General features: G+C 31.4%; 1 protein-coding gene across 1 annotated transcript; it reads left to right on the top strand.

Annotated features, from left to right (window-relative positions):
* The first annotated feature begins 1,474 nt into the window (after nucleotides 1–1,474).
* On the top strand, nucleotides 1,475–8,227 carry LOC113397678 (uncharacterized). Its single transcript, XM_064218663.1, has 3 exons — nucleotides 1,475–1,614; nucleotides 3,262–4,672; nucleotides 7,812–8,227. The coding sequence occupies exons 1-3, from the start codon at nucleotides 1,542–1,544 to the stop codon at nucleotides 7,900–7,902; spliced, it is 1,575 nt and encodes a 524-aa protein (XP_064074733.1). The 5' UTR covers nucleotides 1,475–1,541; the 3' UTR covers nucleotides 7,903–8,227.
* Nucleotides 8,228–24,472: the final 16,245 nt, after the last annotated feature.

Genomic DNA, 24,472 nt, shown 5'->3' with positions numbered 1-24,472 from the left:
GAAATTTGACGAATGAATAAACTTCTCGGCTTTTACCTACTAACATTTTATACATACATACATACAGGAATACCGCATTGAAATTGCGTAGTTTACACACAGTGGGAAGCGTCTTTATTGTTTTTAATTCTATGTAGATATATATCACACGTATAATAATATATTGAATTCAATAAAATACCAAAACCATTCTATATTCTTAAGAATAATTAAAATAAAATAAGTAACTCTTTGATATAAAAATATAATAACTAAACGGAATGATTTATTATATTTGATTATGAGCGTCGAATTATGTCACGTTTGTGAATGTTATCAGAGGCTTTCAAACTTCGGACAGTCAATTACATTACAATAAAATAACATTTGACCGAAATATTCGAATGAAATGGACACGACAATGACACGTAAATTATCTACTTTGTGATTAATAAAACGAATATATAATAAATTAATTAATTTTAATTGTAAATGTATTGTAATATACACATTGCATTAGAGTTAATTATCTTATCTTAAAATAATTTGATAAATCGGTACGCGTGTATTACGCTTCGATTATTAATATCGAATTACAACACGTTCGCAAATAACTTGGCAAAGCGATTCTCAAACTTTATAAAAAAACACACACATTGACAGCAATAGAACATTCTTTTTTCAAAGTAAAATATTTTTTTGTTGGCGTACGATTTTTACAAGCCTCAAACTAAATTTCTATAATGCTGCCAATTAACTGAAATTTCGATTTAATAACAAGTTTACTTTAATTTCCTTCCGAGTCAGATTCAAAAATGATTATTTTATTTTAATATAAATATATTTACTTAAGCTCATTTCGTTTTGCGAGGGTAATAGCTTCATCTTATTTGTCAGACACATGAACTTTTAAATTTAGAATCTTAATAGAACTACGTATTACGATACCGCCGTAATATTACGATACACGTATGTCACTGACATCAAGAAATTTCTAGACGTTTAAATCCTACGAAATTCAAATAAGTCACGTTTGTTTCTATTAACTTTGAAATACTCCAAAATTAAGTTTCAAACATATACGAGTAATGGTAAGAACTACCAGAATTTCGTTCAGTAATATATTTCGTGGAATAAAGTAATTTCGAGTTACAGTTTAATAAAAGCGCTCAAATTTTGTATTTAACAATGCAGTATAACATAACAAACACAAAAACATCCAAGTTACAAATACAAAAAGTTTTTACCAAATTTTCATTAAAATATTTCTAAAGTGATATTTAAACTGTTACGATTTTTTTCTGTATATATATATATATATATATATATATATTTTAATTGAAATTTATGATTAAAACCTCATTATCACCTCTACTACTTATAATATATATAACAAAAGATAGTTAAAAAACTATTTAATATTTGGATATAAAAAAATATTGAGAAGCGCTGTATAAGGCACGTTTGAATCATAACAATACGTCAAATCGACACCTCTGCAGTTACCACTCGCCTTCAATTATAACCTGACGTAGGTATTTAAATTCTAATTCTAAAATAAAATGGCGAACTATTACATTATATGCAGTTTGTTTGTGTTCTTGCATATTGTTTATGGAACATCATATATAAAGGGTAAGTTCACTTTAATACTAAATAATATTTTAGAGGTTCGTATGAAGTACAATAGCGAATATTGCTTGGTTGTTTTTTTTTTAAATTTATTTAAGAGGCAGATGAGCAAATGTGACAGATGATAAAAAGTGGTTACTTTAGCAAATGGTTAGTAAGAATATTAATGTAGTAATTGTACCGTCAATACACTACCAACGATACGATCTAAGATGTTATATTGATGGCTCACCAATGTGATACCAAATATTTATGTTTGGCGGTAAAATAATTGATGGGTGAACGGTACCCATCCAATGGTGCATACAAAGGGCCCTACCTTGTAAATATTAACATTAATAAATTTAGTTGGTGGTAGCGTTTTGTGCCAACCCGTCCGGTTATATCCAATATTCTACCGCCAAGCAGCAATATTTTGCAGTTTGAAGTATGGAGAGACATTGTTACAGGACATAACATCTTAACTCCCAAGGTTGGAGGCGCATTGGCGATGTAAGAGATTGATATTTCCAACAGCACCGGAGTCTATGAAACAGTCTATGAATGCTAGTGATCACTTGCCGTCAACGTATCTGTATAGTAATATATACGTGGGACAGGGTTCTGCTCTATTTTTAACTCACGCAAATACAGAGAGTCGATAGACATAATTACAATTTGGTGTCAAATTAACTCTCATGCTGAATTCCGAATATTAATCCTTCCAGCTTTAAGTAGACTTTAGAGTAGAATTATATATATTTGGTTTCATGTAGATATATATTTTTATTGTTACTTATTTTCTACTATTTAGTTGTTAATTTTTATTAAAATTCTTATTGCTTGCGGTATTTAACAATAATTGGCTTAACATTTTGTATCAGTTATTTATAAGTTAAAAACTGTCATATATAGTATACAAATGTTATACGTTGTTGGTGAATATGAACAAAAATAAAAAAAATACTATAATACTACTTTTTCGAAACAAGATAATTTATATTTCGTTCGATCTATATCGATGACTGATATAAATCACGTCATCTCCTATTCACGAGCGAAATTGTTACAGATTTATTATAATAGATAGACAAAAGATAGATTGTATCCGCAATCATGTAGACGTATTTTCATATAATATTTCAATTCGGTAGAATAATAAAATCTATTTCCAATTACGAATATTCTCTTTCAATTTGCGATATTTAAATTAATAGAAGGTAGCACGTTATGTTTTCTCTGTTGATTTATTTGCGACATACCAAACCAATTGATAGAAAACTATTTGGTACACGACTAATTATGTATTTATTTGTCTAGCCGACAAATCATTAAAACACAATAACGTAAGTGTTCAAATTATGACGATAAACTATTTTTATTGTCATATATACCTAAAATAAAAAAATAAACTCGCTGCAGACAAATGTATTGTTGTAATTATAATACACAATAATTATTAAATTATAATTATAGTTTCGCTACAGCTTCGAATTTTGTACAAAATATAAATGAATAATCCTACCAACGTCACGTTGGATTTAAACAATAGTATTAACTTGTCATCAATTCTGACGTCTCATTTATCGAAAATGACAATTTAAGTTCGTATTTCAAAATACTATTCCATATTTAAAATTATTCAAACAATGAAAACCATTTACGTTTCAGGTTTATATTGCCAGGATCCGGATACGAAAAAACTGTACCCGGTTAACTCGACTTGGCGATCGGAAACATTTTGTGGGAATTATACGTGTAAGCTTAGGAAGAAGAATTTAACTGAAACCGAGTACGTTCCCATAAGAATAAACATAACTTCTCATCAACTTAATGAAGAATACAGTATTATGAGCAACGGCGATATGTCTATAAGTCCGAGTGAAAATTCATTTATTATAAAAAACATTGATCCTGAAAAACAACCAGTATTTCACAGAGATTTTGATAATAAAATAAATGATTTAAAAGAAGAATTAGAAAACAACAAATCCAAACTCGCCGATAGATATTTAACCGAATCAGAAATAGAAAAGATTACTGGAATACTTCATACGATTAAAAAAAGTGATTTAGAAGATATTGTTGAACTATACAATATAGCACAAGAAATTCACAAGGAATTAGATATAGCAGAAGCTGAAAAAATAGTCAAAGATACAATTAATAGTATTAAAAATGGTGAGATTAAAAATAAAATGCCATCTCAGGCCCAAAAAGATTCAATATCCTATTGGTATGAGCCGCTTCAACACAACGGCGTTAAAAATAAACCAGTCGATTTGAAAACAGAAGGAACCAAAGTTGTACAAACAGCTTACCCTTATCCATACGCTGACGCTTACTACAAGAGACCGCAAGAGAGAGACTTCCGAACATTGTCGCATCATTACCCAACATCCAGCTTTCATAGAATGTTGTCATATTTACATAACCCGTATAATTCGAAACAAATCGGTCGTCAGGAAACGAAACCGTGTAAAAATGATAATAACCTTGCAAGTTCAGTTGTACCAGTTTGGTATAATCCTTACCCAAATAACAACCCAGAATCATATAAGAAACCTTCCGCTGCCCAACCTGTATTTCTCCCCTATCCGTTCTCTTACGTACATCATAATTTTACACATCCAGCTAGTTACTACTACACCAATTATCCCTGGGCTCAATTAAATGCTTACAATAGAAATAAGCAATATCTTCAACCGTATTATGGAACATATGCTACTCAAGAACCCCGTACCGCTATAATTGCAAATCCAGAAGAATTAGAAGGCAAGTACGATGAACCAATTGAAGTTAGAATAGATGACATTAAACCTGTAAATAAAGAATTACCTGAATGGCAAACCGAACCACTATCTGCGAAGGTACTCGATGAAGTCAAAGCGAATATGTTAGAGAAATCAAAAATTTTGAAGCCACTGTCTTTGAGAAAAACGTTAAAATTGGAAAAAGTGGGGAAGGTTATTAAATTGGACGAATTAACACGAAGTAAACGGGATGCACATGATGTCAGTGGTACTAGAGTCCATGATGCAATATCAGAGGAAGAGTATGAGACTTATATCGAAAAAACGACGTAAGTTAAATAACAATATAATGTAGGACATACTAAATTAAATACTTATATTTTTTTGGTTACGTTGAATTTAATAAAAAATTTTACAAAACGACACGTTGTCGTGGGATACCCGAATGTAACAAAATTACTTTCGCATTGTGTATTAAAATAAAACCACCATGAAATAAATAAATAACAAATTAAAAAATTAATTAGTATATATATAAGTTTAAGGAGAGCTGAGATGGCCCAGTGGTTAGAACGCGTGCATCTTAACCGATGATTTCGGGTTCAAAGCCAGGCAGGCACCACTGAATTTACATGTGCTTAATTTGTTTATAATTCGTCTCGTGCTCGGCGGTGAAGGAAAACATCGTGAGGAAACCTGCATGTGTCTAATTTCGGCGAAATTCTGCCACATGTGTATTCCACCAACCCGCATTGGAGCAGCGTGGTGGAATATGCTCCATACCTTCTCCTCAACTGGAGAGGAGGCCTTAGCCCAGCAGTGGGAAATTTACAGGCTGATTATGTTTATGTTATGTATAAGTTTAAGTTATAAAAATAAACCTTTCATTATTTTTAATTCTAAAATACAGCTGACGCGAACTATGAAAACCACAAGTATATACTTAGTGACATACCTATACATCATCATCCTCCTGCCCTTATCCCAATTTTATTTGGGGTCAGCGCAGCATGTCTTTTTCTTCAATACTTCTCTGTCTGACGTCATCTCACAAGTAACATTATTTTCAGTCATATCGTCTTTCACACAATCCATCCATCGTTTCCTTGCAAGACCTTCCTCACAACATGGTACTCATTCCTCCGCATAACTTGCCCGTACTATGACAGCCGGTTTCCACATAGCTTCTCGGTCACCGTTGCTACTTTCAAACTTCCTCTTATGTACTTCCTTAACATACCTACACGTAGACAAGCTTATAAACACACAACGAATACAATACAGCAAAAAAGATTTGATAGTCGAAGTCTAGCACTTATTTCTCTTACTGAGTGTGGAGAGTTTGTCGTGCGATAAGGAACTTCGTTTCGATAATAATAAAGTATCAATAATTTGAGGCAATAAAAATGCTAACCATCACAACTTTGCATGTACATGTTTAAAGAATCGTGTCCAAAGTTCACTGCCTATTTCCTTACGTGAGATTTTGCAATTGGAACTTTTATTGCATAAAACTATGCATTCAAACGTAGCAACTATGCGTATATATATATATATATATTGTTATTAGATACGATATATGTATTTGTGTTGTATATGTATTTAAATTTCCTAACCCTATAATACTTTGCTAAAATTATTTATTGAGTTTTGCGTTAGATTGAGCTGAGCCCAGGGGTTAAAAAACATGCATTTGCAACAATGATTCCGAGTTCAAACTCAGGCAGCGTGTAATGTCCATATGCTTAATTAGTGTTTTTAAATCTCCGTCCACATGTGTCTTATTTTAGTGAAATTTTGACACATGTGGTGGAAGAAGCCAAATCTTATACTCACACGAAAAGAAGGCTTTAGCTCACTTCATCTTAGAAATGATTTTCCTGCTTAGCAAGTTTTTTTTACATTTTACATTACATTAACAGACTGTAAATGTCCCACTGCTGGGCTAAGGCCTCCTCTCCTTTGAGAAAGGAGTTTGGAGCATATTCCACCACGCTGCTCCAATGCGGGTTGGTGGAATAATTTCGTTGAAATTAGACACATGCAGGTTTCCTCACGATGTTTTCCTTCACCGCCGAGCATGAGATCAATTATATACACAAGTTTGAACCTGAAATCATCGGTAAAGATGCACGCGTTATAACCACTGGGCAATCTTAGCAACTTACTGATCTTAAATAATCTACGATACTCAGGGTGTCTCTTACAATTAAAATGTAAGATATATCAACATAGATTAAAACTAATCTTATATATATATATATATAACCATTTTAAACGTAAACAAACAGTTCCTACGTAATTTGTTTATCAGGTCAGATATAAAAATTATTTCTTATATGAAGATGTTTAAAGAATTTCCAAGAGAGTAAACAGTAACATCGGACATTATTCCAAGCAGAACTTATAGTAATCTATCTGTCCTTGTTTTTCATTCGCTATCAAAATATATCTGTTCTTATATTAGCAGCATTATACTATAAATATAATCTTATAATTCTATAAATATATCTTAAGGACGTTAACTTAGTTTGTAACTTCGAAGACCTTAAAATACATGGCCCTGACATTATATTATATGTAAATGTAAATTAAGAACTAAGACTTTTGCGTATTTAAATATAATATCGTTAAAAAAATATTCATCACACTAAAGTATATCAATGACAAAAAAATTACTGTCATATAATTGTATTTATACAATTGTAAGATAAGTAAGAACTTTGTAACAAAAATACTCCTTAAATAAGTTATCTTAATATAATCCTTAAGAACTCTTAACAAAAAACAAACTTTTTAAGATGACAAATCTTAAGAACTGACATTAGAAGCGGCTGGTTCGAAAAAATTGACAAATTAGCACCAAAAAAACATTGGAATGTCGACCCTTTGTCTAGACAGCTGTTACTTCGAGTGTTTTATCTTTGTTTTTTTTTTTTAAATAAACAAAAAATACCAAATCTTTTTTTAAGTCAAAACAAGAACAGTTTTTGTCATACAGGATACATGTGATCCTTATAAGAGACAGTGGAGCTATTCTGTAATAATTTACTCGAAACTCACTGCAAAACCACTATTGTGACGGGTCAGAAAAAAATTGTATCATTCACTTTAATAATTAATTAAAAAGTTCTCACTGAATACTCGAATAACTGAATACTGAATAAATAACTGTATACTGAATAACATTGAAGATTAAATTTATAAATAAAGTGAAAGATACTATGTAAAAAAACATTGCTCATTTAACGCCCTCGCTGAAAGATTTAATCAACAACATTAATTAAGAACTAAAATAGAGAATTTGACTAAAATACAAAATTCCAAACTCTTATATTATTCAGAAAAATCCTAACAAAAAATTGAAGAAGAAAAATTTTATAAATAATTGTATATTATAAGGGTAACCTTCTTAGAATCATAGCTAATTAAAAAAATAAAAATTCTAAAACACTTTTCTTTCTGAAGGTGCGTCTCGAGTATGGAACCCGGCTACTTCAGTGTGGGCAACGAGACAGAACCCTTCCCCGCGTGCTGCCCACAAAGGATAAACAGCTGATAACGCCGTCACTAATTAAGCCTTTTTTTATTGTCTTAATACCATGGAAGCGCTCGTTAAAAAAATATAGGATAAGAATGTCTATCAGACGAAGTCATGATAAAAATAATAAAGTATTATATGTGATATTTTTATACTAAACATATGTTCTTTTGGTATCAGCTTGATAGTACCGACAAACAAAGGAAAAACATTGCATTTTATTTGTATGAACGGTAAGTTTGCTAGTATAAGCGATTACTACTCCTAACAACTCATAAGTCAAATATTATGCAGTATTTAAATAACTTTATTAGTAAATCGAAATAAATACAATAACAAATTCAATCCTCTCATTTATTTAAAAAAAAAAAAAAGATTTGTATTACAATAATATAAAACCTCAAATCATTAGAACTTATTCCAACGCGCTAGAGTGTGTACATAATACATATGGTAGAGCCATACAAGTTTCCTCCCCGAAATGACAAAAGCCTTTGAAAAAAAAAATATAATTCTCGAAGTTAAAATGAAACCGGCATTGAATATTCGGAGTAAATACTATTTTATATACGAAGTCGATACGAATTTAAAAATATACTTTATTCAAGTTTGCTCTTTTGTTTCGTCATTTTGGACGATTAATAAACTGGTTCGGATTTTTTATTGCACTGAGGGAAACATATTATAAAAACCATCTTTTAAATTAAAAATTACTTAAATTAATGTATGGGACGTAAACGTCAAGCTGTGACGTTACGCGTAAATTGGTTGCCGTGAAGTTATTTTTGATGGAACACATAACTATATAAAACTAGGGGGTCTCCCGCGAAACTTTTTTAGGAAGTTCGTAACCTATGACATGGTTTTGTTTTGATTTCATTTCATTGTAAACTGCAAGTCACTCATCTACATTTGAAATTAATAATGAAATTTTTAATATCAAATAGTATACATTAGTTCAGTTCAGTTTTATATGCAATTATCGTCCCATAATCACTGGGCTTACGCCTTTAATAAATAAGACCGTCTCGATCTGATACGGTAGACACACTAACATATTTACATAATTATTTTCATTAGAAAAATTATTGTCTGAATAAAAATAAAGAAAACTGTTCTCGAATAATGTGAGGCGTATAAAATTATCAAAGCAAACACGTTCACGACCACACACGCACACATGTTGAAAACAGTGTACACATTAAACTGGTACGTATATACGGGTACGGGGTGCATTTGTCAAAATATGCACTAAAAAAAACTTACTACTAACGTAACAAACTGCTTTTAGTACTTTCAGTGAATGCATTGAAAATAATTTATAAAAAGTTGTGATTAATAAATATGTATTTCTCTACAGATTTTTTTATTTACGGTTTGTCTAATTCATCTTAACTATTCAAGAATATCTTCAACACACTAACTAGTAACGACATTTGTTAAAAACCCATTAGTCAATCTACAGAACCCCATTTAACCGAGTCAAAGTGATAGCGGCTAATTTAAAATAATACACAAAAAATACAATAAATCAGATTGTATGGGACGCCTCACATGGAGCCGAAGATTTTAATGCATTATAGTCGTTATTATTTAGGGAATAAAGTATATATATTAAATATAAATTTTAATTACTAGAATTTTATCAACTGTTTATATATAAAGTACCACTTGCTATTGAAAATTTTATGTTGTACGTTACAGAAATAACTAACAGGACGTAATTAAATATTTTGAAAAATCAGTTACTTAGGGGTTTACTTGTTTTACTTTAAAATCTCGTAAATAAAAAGTGAGTGAATACCGTTTTTTTGCCATTCCTCTTCGATATAATCTACATTAGCACGATAACCTCTCAGAATGTTGCTTGACTCATGAAAAGAAGCATCACACAGTGCAATACGATAAAAAAAGGTCTTATTCGGAAACTATTATTTTAAATATTACTTGGTGGTAGGGCTTTGTGCAAGCCCGTCTGGGTAGGTACCACCCACACATCAGATATTCTACCGCCAAATAACAGTACTCTGTATTGTTGTGTTCCGGTTAGAAGGGTGAGTGAGCCAGTGTAATCACAGGCACAAGGGACATAACATCTTAGTTCTCAATGTTGGTGGCGCATAGGTGATGTAAGGAATGGTTAATATTTCTTACAGCGCCTTTGTCTATGGGCGGTGGTGACCACTTACCATCAGGTGGCCCATATGCTCGTCCGCCAATCAATGCCATAAAATAAAAAAAAAAAAATTAAAAAAATAATCCTTTACTTCATCACCCAACACCGTATATTCGTCCAACTTTGAGGTTTGGTAATAAGTTAAATTGTTATTTAAGATTCAATGAGCGTTATGTGTCGTGCACTTTTGGAATTTCCAATTTTTTTACAAATTCCAGTCCATTTTATACAAAAATGTAAACTAAACAAAGCACATAGAACATAACGCCATCTAGTAAAAAAAATAATAACAACTCTTCAACCCTTTTTATAAAGCAAGAACATTTTAAAATAAAACGTATCAATGTCCATTCAAAATCGAATCGTTCAAACTTTACCATAAAAACTCGATCGAGCTAATGGACCGTGACTGTAATGTCCTTACAATCTATAAAAAACCCGAACGAAATTCGACTTGGGTTCACTTAAAAAAGCATTACCCTTCGTGGCCGAGTGACTTATTGTAACCAATGTAAGGAATGTAAATACAAATTCACAACGAGAGCGAGAGGGAGATGAGATGCGTCAAAAATATTTAAATTAAGCCCTCCCCTTAATGTCGGACATTATTTTTTTATCGGCACGTCCAAATAAAGATATGTCGCGTTCTTTCAAGAAACTTATCTCGGAAGGGAGAATATAAAATTCGAGTTTTGTAGCCTTTCATATGAGATACTGTTACGTTTCAGTGGTTCAAATTATTTAGAAACATTATTGTATGGATGAATAGAGTTTTATTTAGTTCAATTTCCTTATTCGATTCGATTTCTTGATGGTACTTATTTATGCAAGCCCGTCTGGGTAGGTACCACCCACTGGTCAAATATTCTACCGCCAAGCAACACTTAGTATTGTTGTGTTCCGGTTTAAAGGCTGAGTGAGCAAGTGTAGCTTCAGGCACAATGGACATCTTAGCTCCCAACGTTGGTAGCGCTTTGATGAAATAAAGTAGTAAGGAATTTCTTACAGCGCTAATGTCTATGGGCAGTGGTAACCGCTTACCATCAGTTAGCCCATTTGCCTATACATAAAAAAAATACCTTTACCCAACAAGGATTCGATGACTTAATGTAATAGAGAAGCAGGCTGGCATAAAGCGCAGTTACCTAAATCACGTGGTCTTCTTTCATCGACATATTACAAAACATAATCAATTCCTCACTTCGTCAATACATTGCAATCTGCAATGGGATCTAGAATATTAAGACCTCAATTACACTAGTTCACTTACCCTTCGAACCTGAACACTACAAAGAAATGCTCTTGAATAATCAATGATAACCTACCTAGACGAGTTTACACGGAACCATAAGGTGAACTGTAAGTTCTTTATAAAGGGGCACAGTTTGTGGTATTCGAAATAAACAACAAACCTCCTTGCAACGCTTGTCAAACTCTGATTAGCTAATTAGATTTTAAACTTAACGCTCATTGGTCGAGTATTACGTTAGCAGCTGCGATCGACCAATGACGATTCAGATTAAAGTCAAATTATTTAATTGCACTTTGATCAGTGTTTGGTGTTGAGGTTAATGTTTAACATATCGGAACTCGAAACACTCACAAAAACCATTCTAGTATGACTTATAATTTCTGAGTGGCCCAGTGGCTAAAACACAGCAATTTTAACCGATGATTGCGAGTTCATAATCAGGCAACAACTGAATTGTTATTTGTTTAATTATTTTTATATTTTATTTCATTTCGGCCAAACAAACCATCTTCAAGAAAATCTGGCAACACCAACCCGCATTGAAACAGCGTAGCGTAGCCATAGAAAGGGATTCCAAACGTTCTAAAAGAAATAGCCCTGCAAGAATATATTAAGAGGCTATATTTACATAGCTTTCTCTAAAATGATGAACATTAGAATTAATTTCTCGTCATATTAAAACCTAAATCATAACCAAAAAGGTAATTACTTAATCCCGCTATAATGATATTTATATAGGTTAAGTAAGGAAGGTTTAAAATGAAATATTTGTTTTGAATCTTATCTTTTACGTTTATAAAACTCTGAGATTAAGAGACTTCAAGTTTTTATATTCTTTAAATAGACGCTTAAATATTGGATGGAGTTGTTCTTGATAAGGTACTATGCATTTTATTACTAAAGAACTACGCTTGCGACTTTATTCGTGTACAATTTAAAAGGACACTTTAAGATACTCCTTTATTTATTTCCAAAAGAATTTGTTTTATATTTTAGTTCGATATCCGCGAGTTAGCACCATGCGATGTTATGATTTCAAATATTATCTTTATGGTCTCTGAATATAAGAGTAGAGATAGTCTGTGTAGAACATAAAGCTCACGGGTTCAAATCCGGATAAGCGCCAATGAGTTATTATATACTGAATTGTGTTTGAAATTCGTGACATAGGGTAAGCAGTGGGGTGGGGCGAGCTCCAAATCATCCCCTAACGTTACGTTGCTCAGTTGTGCTCAGAGATTTTTGTCTTTTTTTATTTAAAATTGTATATTCTTATAAAGACACAAGGAACATCACTTACATGGAAATAGTATTCACTAAAATATTTATTATTCGTCCTACTGTTTAGTTTGCAATAGTTCATTGAACACTTACTGGCTTACTTAGGAGTGAATAATCTTTGATAAGATACAGATAGTTAAAACTCCCATACAATAGAGCAAAAAACCAATAATTATCTCTTAACGTATGCCATAATTTTAGCTTTCTAGACCCAGTAGTTCTGACTGTGTGTTTACATTAAAACAAGTCAGATTTAAGACAAACGATTCTTTTATACTTATGAAATAAAAATGAAAATACATCTATTAACAACGAGTTTCCTCTTGTATTAATAAACGAATGTAGACATCGAATAAAGTTTGAAAACTGTCCATTATATTTATTGATACTTTTCAACTACCTACATTTTAGACCGAATGTCTCAGTCACGAATTTAGTCATAAATCACGAGTGAACTTTAGTAACGTAATGACGTCGACGAAGCCGATTATGATGTAACAATAGCCTAATTTCCAAACCGTGTAAATCATTGGCCTCCGTTAATTATAGTGCAAGAGCTGACAACTATTAATTATTACATCTTCTACGAACCTTATGATTTGTTCCTTTGTCTATAAGTTCCATAAAAATACACTATGACAAAGATATTTAAATTTCCATTTATTTTCGTGAAATTAAATAATCTTATGCATTCATTGAGTTATATCAAAACGAAGTATTAAAAAACTGTAATTGTCGATCCCGAGACATTAGATTTTAGCACTGCTAAATTAGTTCTCATTTGAAAAACTTAATAACTTATTAAATGTTCCTTATTATATCTCTACAGACTAATCATATTCATGACACTTCTGATTTACGATATTTTCATTAATGTTTCTTTTTTTATATTTCCAGACATCATAACAATCGATATTTTTGGATTACAAATTGATGAGAAAAAGTTTGAACTGAACATTACGAAGACGACTACTTACGTTTATTTTTATTAATGAATTTTTTGAACGAAAAAAACGGCGATCGGTGTCGGCATTAAATAGCAACTATACCGACGAAATATTAAACCTTGTATAAGTATTAAATAACTACTTTCGAACACAACAAATTATTATGAAAACGACGACGTGAAATTATAAAAATATAATATTTTTTTATTGATGAGTGTTTCTTTATTGTTTCATGGAAAGCGCTTTATTATTTCCAACAGCACAATTGTACGTAAACAATTAAGTTTCTGTTACATGTAAATGAAACCCACTGATTTATGGTGCGGATTGTCAAGTGTTCACAACGACTTTTTTTAATAGCAGGTTCTAACACAATTAAACACAACTGAGTTTTTTATGGTTTTGGTGGTGCTCATACTTAAAACAATCAACTTTGAAATAAAATGAGTTGGATATAAATCAAAAGTTGTACTTTCAATAATCAACCTTATTATCATAAACAAATAGTATATAATCATATAGCTATACGTCCTGAAGTAATCTTAAGCGTTGTAATTAAGGACTGCAAATAACAAGAAATTTCAGTGAACACCCCCAGATAGCGTTCCCGTATTTAGTTTTAAGCTCTAGGAAGACGATTAGCGGCTAACCAATGTACGAGTATTTTCAGGAAATTGTCAGAAAAATAAGATCCCTTCTACTGGAGTAACTTTTGTACGTAAGTAATGCTGTCATATGATACACGTAGTGTGTAATTGTAACCGCGAAACTGCAGTGGAATTGCGGTGGTCCGATTTTAAGAGTGCGTAATCCAGTCCAGTGTAACACCAGGCGCAAGGGACATAACATCTTAGTTTTTAAGGTTGGTAGTACATTGGCAATGAAAGAGTTGCTTTATAATCCTCATCGCGCCAATATCATGGTGGCTCATGTCTAATGAGACTACCTAGACTGTCTAGTCTAGGTAGGTACATAACATACATATATAATTGTATTTAACTAACATGACTGTATTTTTAGGTATTGAAAAAGAGTAACTACCGAGTTTCTTGCCGATTCTTCTCGGTAGAATCTACATTACGAACCGGTGGTAGCTTACTTTAAATAGTTTGTTAAATGACGATTCAAGAGTGCTTGTAAAAGCCTACTTGAATAAAGTATATTTTGATTTTGACCTAGGCTATAAATAATCTCTTTTATTTCATATATATATTTTAGTTACATCTAGTTGGGTATAAACCAAAATATTTATAAAGTAAATTAATTATTCCTCAAACTTTTTACTTAATAATACCGTTCTTTGATTATTAAAATAAATTAAATCCATTATGAATTAGTCTTGATATGTATACTAATTGAATCATTGAATTATCACTACGTTTAATTACGAAATTCCTTAGATTTTTAGATTTTATTAAATAATAACGCTCAAGCGGACAACAATGGCCTAATTCGTAGTACTATCTTGAGTATTAGAGTGAATTGAATTATTAAAAAAAATACTTTTGTAAAATATTTGCTTTAAAAGTTTTAAATAGAATCCGAAGAGGTTATAAATATATCTAATCCATACTTTAAAAAAAAAAATATAATAATAATAAAAATAAATATTGGACAACATAATAAATATTTTTTTTTTTTTTAAATAAATATAAGCATCAAAAGTCATGTTTATTTAAATTATTTATATTTAAATAAAATCAACAAATAAGTATGGAGTTGATATAATAATATATTTGTCTTATTGTTATAATTGCATATAGCAACGAGTTATACGGTACAATTACACAAGAGGGATGGACCAGAGGTCAGAACATTTATATGCGAGCATCACATCATGTAAATGTCACATTGGTGGGCTAAAGCTTCTTCTCCATTTGAGGGCAAGTCCCTACCCCACCGACAACGTTCCGAGCCGAGGTGCGATCTCATAGGAGACACCCTCAGGACGAACGTCACTATCGAGCCCAAAAGGGTTCACCTTAAGGCAGAGTCTTAGCACTCGCCCCAACGTTCGGTGACGCTGTAAAGGCCAGTAGGGCCAACAGCAATACACAAATACAGATAAAAAAAAAAAAAATGAGGACAAGTTTTAGGCTTATTTCACACCGCCGCTCCACCACCACCCGCTCCAATGCGGGTTTGCGGAAATACAAGTGACAAATTCACATCGGCCATGTTTTCGTTCACCGACGCGAAGGAGAATTATAAACACAAATCATGTGTATGAAAAATCAGGTTTTGTTCGAAGCCGGAATCATCGGTTAAGATTCACGTGTTCTTATCACTTACTCTCGGCTCGTTTACATCGTCATACTATTTATTGCGGTGATTAGCAAAGGTATATTTTAAGGATATTAAAAATAAAAAAAGATTTAAGTATCTAATATAAATATAAATATAAATATTGGACAACATCACATACATTACTCTGATCCCAATGTAAGTAGCTAAAGCACTTGTGTTATGGAAATCAGAAGTAACGACGGTACCACATACACCCAGACCCGAGACAACATAGAAAACTAATTAACTTTTTTCTACATCGACTCGGCCGGGAATCGAACCCGGGACCTCAGAGTGGCGTACCCATGAAAACCGGTGTACACACTACTCGACCACGGAGGTCGTCTAAGTTATAAACTACAACTATTTCGCTGAATTTAAATTAGCGATTTAATCAACATGTTTTTGCTTAATCTGAAATTTATTTCACATACTATCATATTTCGTTCGCTAGCTCTTGGTGTATAAAAGTACCACATGATCCTAAAGTATAATGAAATTCTTGGCGTAATTGATTCTATTATATCTCGTTAAATCGATTGTGTATTCAAACAATGAAACTTGTTTGAACATTAATTTTAGTTCGTTCTTTGTATCCGTTCATTATAGTTATGATACTCGTACGTTAAGTAATTGAAAAACTATTGAACTATTGTTGAGTAAGTTATAAGTGAGTCCGTGAACGCGATAACGTAACGCGTACCTTTATTGTTATTACCATCACGATACCAGTTTTATTAAAAAAAATGAAACCTTTTCAATGAAGTATGTACATTAATTTTTCGCCCACATCTTTAATATAATCAATTTTAATTTGTAATTAATCATATTGTTTTTTTTAATATTACTAATCAGACATTCTTTCGCCAAACAAGAATACTTGGTATCTCTGTGTTCGGTGAATGAGCCCGTGTAACAGGCACAAGGGATATAACATCTTAGTTCCAAAGTTCATAGGCGATGTAAGGAATGGTTAATATTTCATACAGCGCTAATATCTTTCGTTAGTGATATACTTACTATGTGAAGGCTCATTTTCCAATCCGCCTTACTATATAAAGAATTAAAACGATGAGTGTACGATACTACTGACCATCAAGTAATCTATTTATTTTTTTGATATTCCGTTCCAAGTTTAAAAAAGGCTAGTGTGTCTCCCGCGAAACTTCGCGTTCATTCGAAAGATTTTTTAGGAAGTCCGAAACCTATGAGAGGTTTTGATTTGATATGATTTCATTGTAAACTGCAAGTGACTCATATACATTTGGCGCTAAAATGATGAAACCTATTTTAAATTAAATTTTTAATACCAAATAGTATACATGACTTCAGTTAAATTGTTTACGTTTTCAACTTTTTTTCTTATAAAGCCGTAGTACCGCTCTTAACGGCCACTTACTTTTTTCCGCTCTCTAAAATTAATTCTTTGTTAAACTGTAACAATTTAATAAATTGCAATCAAGAATCCTCTTTATTTTTCTGCTCTCACAATGAGACTATAACCGATTTTTTATGTGCAGCTATCCCATAATCACTGGGACAAAATACGGCTTACGCTCCTGGACGATTGCGATTCAGAAAACAAACAAATTCAAAACATTTTCGAAATAACAGACAACTTAAATAATAATCCATTTTGTAAATACTTGTCAAACGGTGTGACAAGCCGACTAAATATATTAAAAATTCCTGAACCTTTAAATATCTAAGCCGCTCAAAGTATTTCAACCATTTCATTTCACGAATAAAACACTTTATATAACGGAACAGGTAAATATATTATTTTTAAATTAATGATTAATTATAATGTCAATGAGTAAGCTTTGTAAAGCCTATGTTTGAAAATAAATAATTTGAAATGTTTATTTTAAATAACGTTATAATATTAAAGTTTGCCAGCGAAATAATCGGGACATAGAAGCAGATCCTAGTTGTTTAATTGTAGGAAACGTAAATTTTATTTATTGTTATGTAGGGGTTTATCTCCGAAGTTAATAAATCTAATTCCATTTCCTTTTTTAACTGATATATAATAAAGAAAATTAAAAAATCATTTAGTATTATATATTCTCTGCTTCGATTTCTCCCGCCTTACAGTTTACTACCCTGCCTCCGTGAGTCGCGAGTTATAATTTGTATTAAATAGAGTCCGTGACCTAATAAATGTCTTTCGCGTTCGAGCAAACTTCATATCAAATATCTCAGACCCGAAATCCAAGTGGTGTATTAACACAGGACACACTCTTGTTTCACTTATTGTCAAATAAATAAATAAATATGAATCATATGGAAAATATTCCAATACGTATCGAAGATAAGTGTGGAATGCTCATACGGTTACTCACACTTATCTAAGACGTTCGATTTTTAATGTAATCGGTTATTGGAGGCATGACTGTGAGTTAGGTTACCGAATAAAACATGCGCCACATTCATCGGGAGCGGGACCTACTAAGAAGCACTGTATAAGCATTATTGATAACACATTTGAAATGTAATAACTGCTTCCGCTCAAAGAAATAAAGTGGTCGTACATTAGGATACTCTGCAAGAACAATTTTAGAACTCACCGAATATTCGATCGTGAAATATCAGAAAGTTATAAGCGACTGTCATAATAATTGACTCTTAAGGGATACGAATTAAAATAGCATATCGCATGAAGTAGATTTTCATATACATCATACTATACTGCGTGCATGGTGGATTGTAATAATTTAAGTATTATTTTAATCTTTACGCATCAAAGCATTTCACGAAGTACGAAATGAGTTCTTACAGAATTCGACCTTGAAATTTAACGTCATTAAAATAAAAAAATGTAAACAAAAACATAATTTATTCTGATCAGTTTTTTCTATACATAGTTCTGAACTTATTCCTTCAAACTGTGATAGATTTCCAACAGTCCTCAATATCGAATTTACGTTTCGAACATTTTAGAGAACTGCGAATTAGAGGATGATGTCAATCTTTAATTTGGTCGAATCCAAATCGTGATATGTTATTATAACTTGGACAATAAAATGTCTTATCCTAATACTCTAGAATAAAAAATCCATATAAATCTTTAACAAACAAAGAATAGTTACTATTTTAAAAACACTTACTTTGAAGAAATACGTAACTTTCTAACGTATTAAAATAAATTATAGTGCGTCATACTTGCTTCGTTAATAACTCAACAGGGTTTTAAATCCATCAATGGTCGTGTTTTTTTTATTATCACTTTCTATAAGATTAAGATAGATTTTTCTTTAAGGTTGTTAACTTTAAAGAATGCTCGATATTTCAAAATAATACCGCAAATATGTCATATATGGTTTATGATTGAAACCGTAAAAGTAACTGATAATGAACCCACAGTACAGACCTCTCCATCTCGTCTTGAGGAGAAGAGAGGAGAGTTTTTGATTGATTTTTTTAAACTACTGTTACTTATGTTTTACTTCGCGAGCATGGGACTAGTGTAAGTGCATAATACATAATAATCTATACTTCTATACTATTTTTTTTTTTTTTTTAATATTTAAATATAAATATTGGACAACAGCCTGAGGCCTTAGCTCAGCAGTGGGAAATTTACAGGCTGATTATGATTATTTTTATTATGTTATGTTGGACAACATCACATACATTACTCTGATCCCAATGTAAGTAGCTAAAGCACTTGTGTTATGGAAAATCAGAAGTAACGACGTTACCACAAACATACAGACCCAAGACAACATAGAAACCTAATGAACTTTTTCTACATAGCCTGGGCCGGAAATCGAACCCGGTACCTCGGAGTGGCGTACCCATGAAAACCGGTGTACACACTACTCGACCACGGAGGTCGTCGAAATATACTATATTATACAGAAGTCACATTTGTTTGAAAAAAAAAGATCCAATGTTACATTATTCCTGATTGCTATAAAGTATAAATTATATTTATATAATATCATTTTATTTCATTATAAATTGTACTCGTTTGAAGCCGGGGCGAGTCGCTAGTCTAACAATAAAATTAAGAAAAGTTAACATACATACATTAAGGAGTAATAAATTTAAAAGAAAATAATGTAAAAATTGTTATGATTTCAAAAAATCAATACGAAAAAATTTATAGTTACAAATAAAAAATCAATCATTTCTAACAATACACTAAAGATTTGTACAGTGTACACATCGGAGTCTCAATGTAAATTATAGAATTAAAGACGGCCATAACAAAAGCTTTTACAATATTAAAGCAATAAATAAAGCCGTAGTTACATCCACGAGATTTATTGGAATTTAAATTATTTCGTGTTTTCTTTGGTTCCGTCTATTTTGGACTTACTAATTACGCTTCGAGTTTCGTGATCAAATGTTATTATAAAAAGCAATAAACAGGTAATGGGTTAAGAAATTTTCATCATTACCAGATTTAGGTTCTAAATTTAAACTTGATGTTAATGTTGAATGTGTTATTTTTTTATCAAAGAAGACGCGCAAAGAAACTCCTTTTGATAAGTAGTCACCATAGCGGCCATATACATTGGCACCTTAAGAAGTACATCGCTAATGCGCCGGAAAACTTGGAAACTAAGATGTTATGTCCCTTGTGTCTGTATTTACTGTAAAATATGTGATTTACGTACTCCAGAGAGACATGAACAAGGCTGTATGACTAAACATCATCAATTATTATATGAATAAATTCTTATTCGTCGCAAAAAAGTGTAATATCATCTCTACCCGATGTGTTTTGTACAGATTATAAATATAATTGTATGTAAAAAGTAGAGCATAAAACAGGTTTGTATTTTATATATTATATTTATATTCGGTAGTATGTTTTGAACTGGAATCGTGCTAAACATATTCTCACGTGACATGAAAAATTGTTTACGGAGCGTAAAAAGTATTTTAATTGTGTGGCCATTGAATACGAGTATTTTTATTTTTTTTCAAGTTACTTAACACTTGAAGTTTAATTACTTTTTATTTTAGAAATTGCCATTTTTATTCGCTTCACGTTATTTTATCTACTGCAAATTCATATTATAAATTAGTTTTTCATTTACGAATTTACAAAAGGATCTAAATGTTTAAGTTTTATTTCTATTTGTGTTTCTATATCTTTGAGTCCGTGGCTATGACTGCATTTACGGTATATTTGACTCTTTGAATGTACTACTGTAATGTATGACTAGTTCTATACAAGATTAGAAGACTTATAAGTTTTAAGTAGATCTTCTACTTACAATTCTCTGGTTTATTTTCTCGTCTGCATTTAGATCTAAATCACGGTCGTCAACGCTACACATTAAGTGACCGCAGTTCATTCAATAAAAAAAGTAAAACATTCAGTAAACATTAACGATTCGATTAAATACATACAATTGTATCATAACTGTAATATTAACCGCTAACGTCCTTACAGCGCTTTGTAGCAATGCAAGTTTCTAGATTACTTTCTGTAAACACATTAAGTCTATATTGTACAGCGAGTTAAAGTTGTTGAATATACTACTTAACTACAAATATCTATAATGTTAACTGTTGCAAATTATGTTTATTAAGTTTCAATTAATTTTCTTCTACAAATAACAAAGAAAAACTATATCATATTAAATGATTTTTAAAAACAACTATGGATTTAGCAGCCCAGATTTCGGAAGTTGACAGAATTTACCATCTAGTTCTTCGGAAAGTATGTAAAGCCTTTAAATTTCAAATCAACTATATATGTCAAAATATCTAACCCCTTTACAAAGCAATGCTTTATAAAAGTTCAGATATTCTTCATAGTGCATATACACTACAAAAAATAAATAATCCCTCAGACCCTTTCTCATACATCGTTCGTTACTGGATCCCTGATATCAACTGTTAAATATTGTTAATTATGTCGACACTAAATGAGATTTAAAATCCGAAAATATGCTGGAACAAAATGTTTAATCATAAAAAGAAAGCCTCAAACAGCAATTACCTATTTATATGAATTTTAAATTTTACCTTCGTAAATATTATGAAAATAATTCGCTGGTTTAATAACCACACAGTTACCCGCTAATGACCGCGGCGCGCTTTACACGCTTTGTGGCGGAGTGCAAGTTTTTCAGGTCACACTCTTGTACACTTGGTTTTTATTCAGTACATCAATAGGTTATTCCTGTATCGTAAACCTTTAGCGCTTAAAGCGGCTGATGAGATATTTTTTAATAAATGAAAATGTTTTGTTTAAAAAATGTAGCGTTCCTTTGATAATATGACGTATTTTTGCGCTAAAATGTTTTTGGGTCACGTACATGGCACAACAATTATAAATATAATACGTATGACTGATATTTTAAGTAGACCGTGAATGAATTGAACATTTTTTAATTATGTCTCTGATTGAAAGATGTTTGTACTATGAAAGAGAAGTGGACAATAACACCAGACAGAAATGAAAAGTTTTGTTTTTTTAATTATTTTTTTTAATACACACATTCTTTTTGATATATTTCCGGCTTTATTCATAATAAGCTCGGCGTTTAATTTGAGTTTACGATCTTGTTTTGTTCTGAAGATAAATTTTATTGTGTGAAACTCACTTGTCATTAAATTGACTTATACGTGTGGTGGGTTTATGTCGATGTTTTCGATGTGGAAAATGTATTGGCATGCCTTGAAGGTAAGAGCAACTTACGACGCGTACGTCGTGACGGAAAATGACATGACGTTCTATTATGACGTCATGATCCCTCTATACCCGCTGTCTACTCGCTTATGTGTGCGTGGCACGTATACTATGTAATTTGTTACTATATTGTTAGGAAATAGGATTTAAAAGTAGCAACCCCAGTGACGTATTTAACACTCGCCCCAACGTTCGGTGACGCTGTAAAGACCAGTAGGGCCAACAGCACTACTCAATCAAGATACAAAAAAAAATAATGTCGGGGAGCATTTGCTCGTCGGTCGTCGGAGGTTTCACACGATTCGGTTGTGTCAAATTAATTGGTTTCTATCATTTAATAATTTACTTATGAGTTGCTAATGATTATTTCCGAGAAATAGATTGTTTAACTTATTTAGTTAACATTAAATTATTCGTAGCTGATATTTAATTTTTTTTTTTTATAAAAAATCACTTCTGGTTCCTAAAAATACAATAATAATTTATTTAACTCCATATTTATTAATTAGATTTCTTTAATTATAAATCTTTTAATAATCATCGATTTCAAAGTGAGGCCACATTTTTCGCAACAATAACTCTTGCCAAGCTTTTTACTTTTGATCGATATATAAATAACATATAAAATTTATAAGCACAATTAAAATTCAAAGAATATTATAAACATCGTATTAAATGTACGAGTAGGTACGAACTAACCATCGTAGAAACGAGAAAAAATCTTCAACTCCTTATGTTTTCATAATAACGTACTCAGAGCCGCATTCAAAATGGCCGCCCTCCCAGTTGACTGTCAAGTTCTGTGACGTCACATTAAACATTAAAATTGCTAATGTTACCTGCGTCTTGTTTTACTATATTAATTACAGGCAAAGTTTTGCCTTTTGTTAAAATTAATATGATTTCTTTATTAACTTTAGAACAAGCATTATAGTAAACAAAAAATAATAGGTGCGTTCGTACTGTACGCTATGATTATATATTATTTATAATATCATGCAAACAAATAATTCCAGTAAAATAATAATAAAGATAATGACATTGATGTATACATTTTTTTCATCACTACTCGCTAAACATTCAAAATTTAAATTTGTAATGAAATCAAAATTCATAAGGTGTGAAGTTGTCTATTTCGTACGGCTTGACGCTTAATTGGCGGTTTTGCGAGCAACTTCATTATGAACTTTTCATGTAACATCAAAACGGGCGCATTGTTTCTATACCAAAAAATGAGACGTTTCATTTTAATCCCAACTGAAAGAACTACTAAACCAATTTACACAAAACTTATATCAATAGATGCAGCGTATTTCAAAGGTTTTAATATATTATATTATTATAAAAGTAACTGGTCTTCGAAGTTTAGCATTAGTGTTTCTGTGGGTTCAAACATATCTGCACAATACAGTCCAATTGATACGTGATATCTACTTTAACGATCTTGCGTTATATTATTAATGTTCATTTAACTTTAAGTTTTACAATTTTGTTGGCATAAGAATTATTTATTTTGAACGTAATCAAATTAAAATAAAAACTACGATACAAATCACGAAAGCGTGGAGGCACGAATAAAATAACCGAATTAATTTAAGAATACAAATATTTGACGTTGAAAACTGAAAATTTTGTCAGTTTAGTAAACAGGGCTAATTCTACAAACAAATTGTCAGATCCAGTTCGAAGTTAGATCTGAATATAATCGGGAACATATGATAACCGTTATATATTAGTAGAATTGCCCGGTGTATAGTCAAAAGACTCTCAGAGTCTCTTAAAGATTGGGTATATTATCATCACAAACGATGACCTTGTATTGAAAATCTATTCACGTTCATCATTCACATCTATGACCTTTTACACAAGCTTTTTTAAATCTTATACGATCTTATAAAAGAACGAAAAATATTCTTAAGACATTAGAAAGACGTTTTTTTTCATTTATATATAATATAGATAAACGAGAGTAAATAAAATTGGTACTC

The sequence above is a fragment of the Vanessa tameamea genome, chromosome 23 (assembly GCF_037043105.1).
Source record: "Vanessa tameamea isolate UH-Manoa-2023 chromosome 23, ilVanTame1 primary haplotype, whole genome shotgun sequence".
Lineage (NCBI taxonomy): Eukaryota > Metazoa > Arthropoda > Insecta > Lepidoptera > Nymphalidae > Vanessa > Vanessa tameamea.
This window is presented reverse-complemented; position numbering and strand designations above follow the sequence as displayed.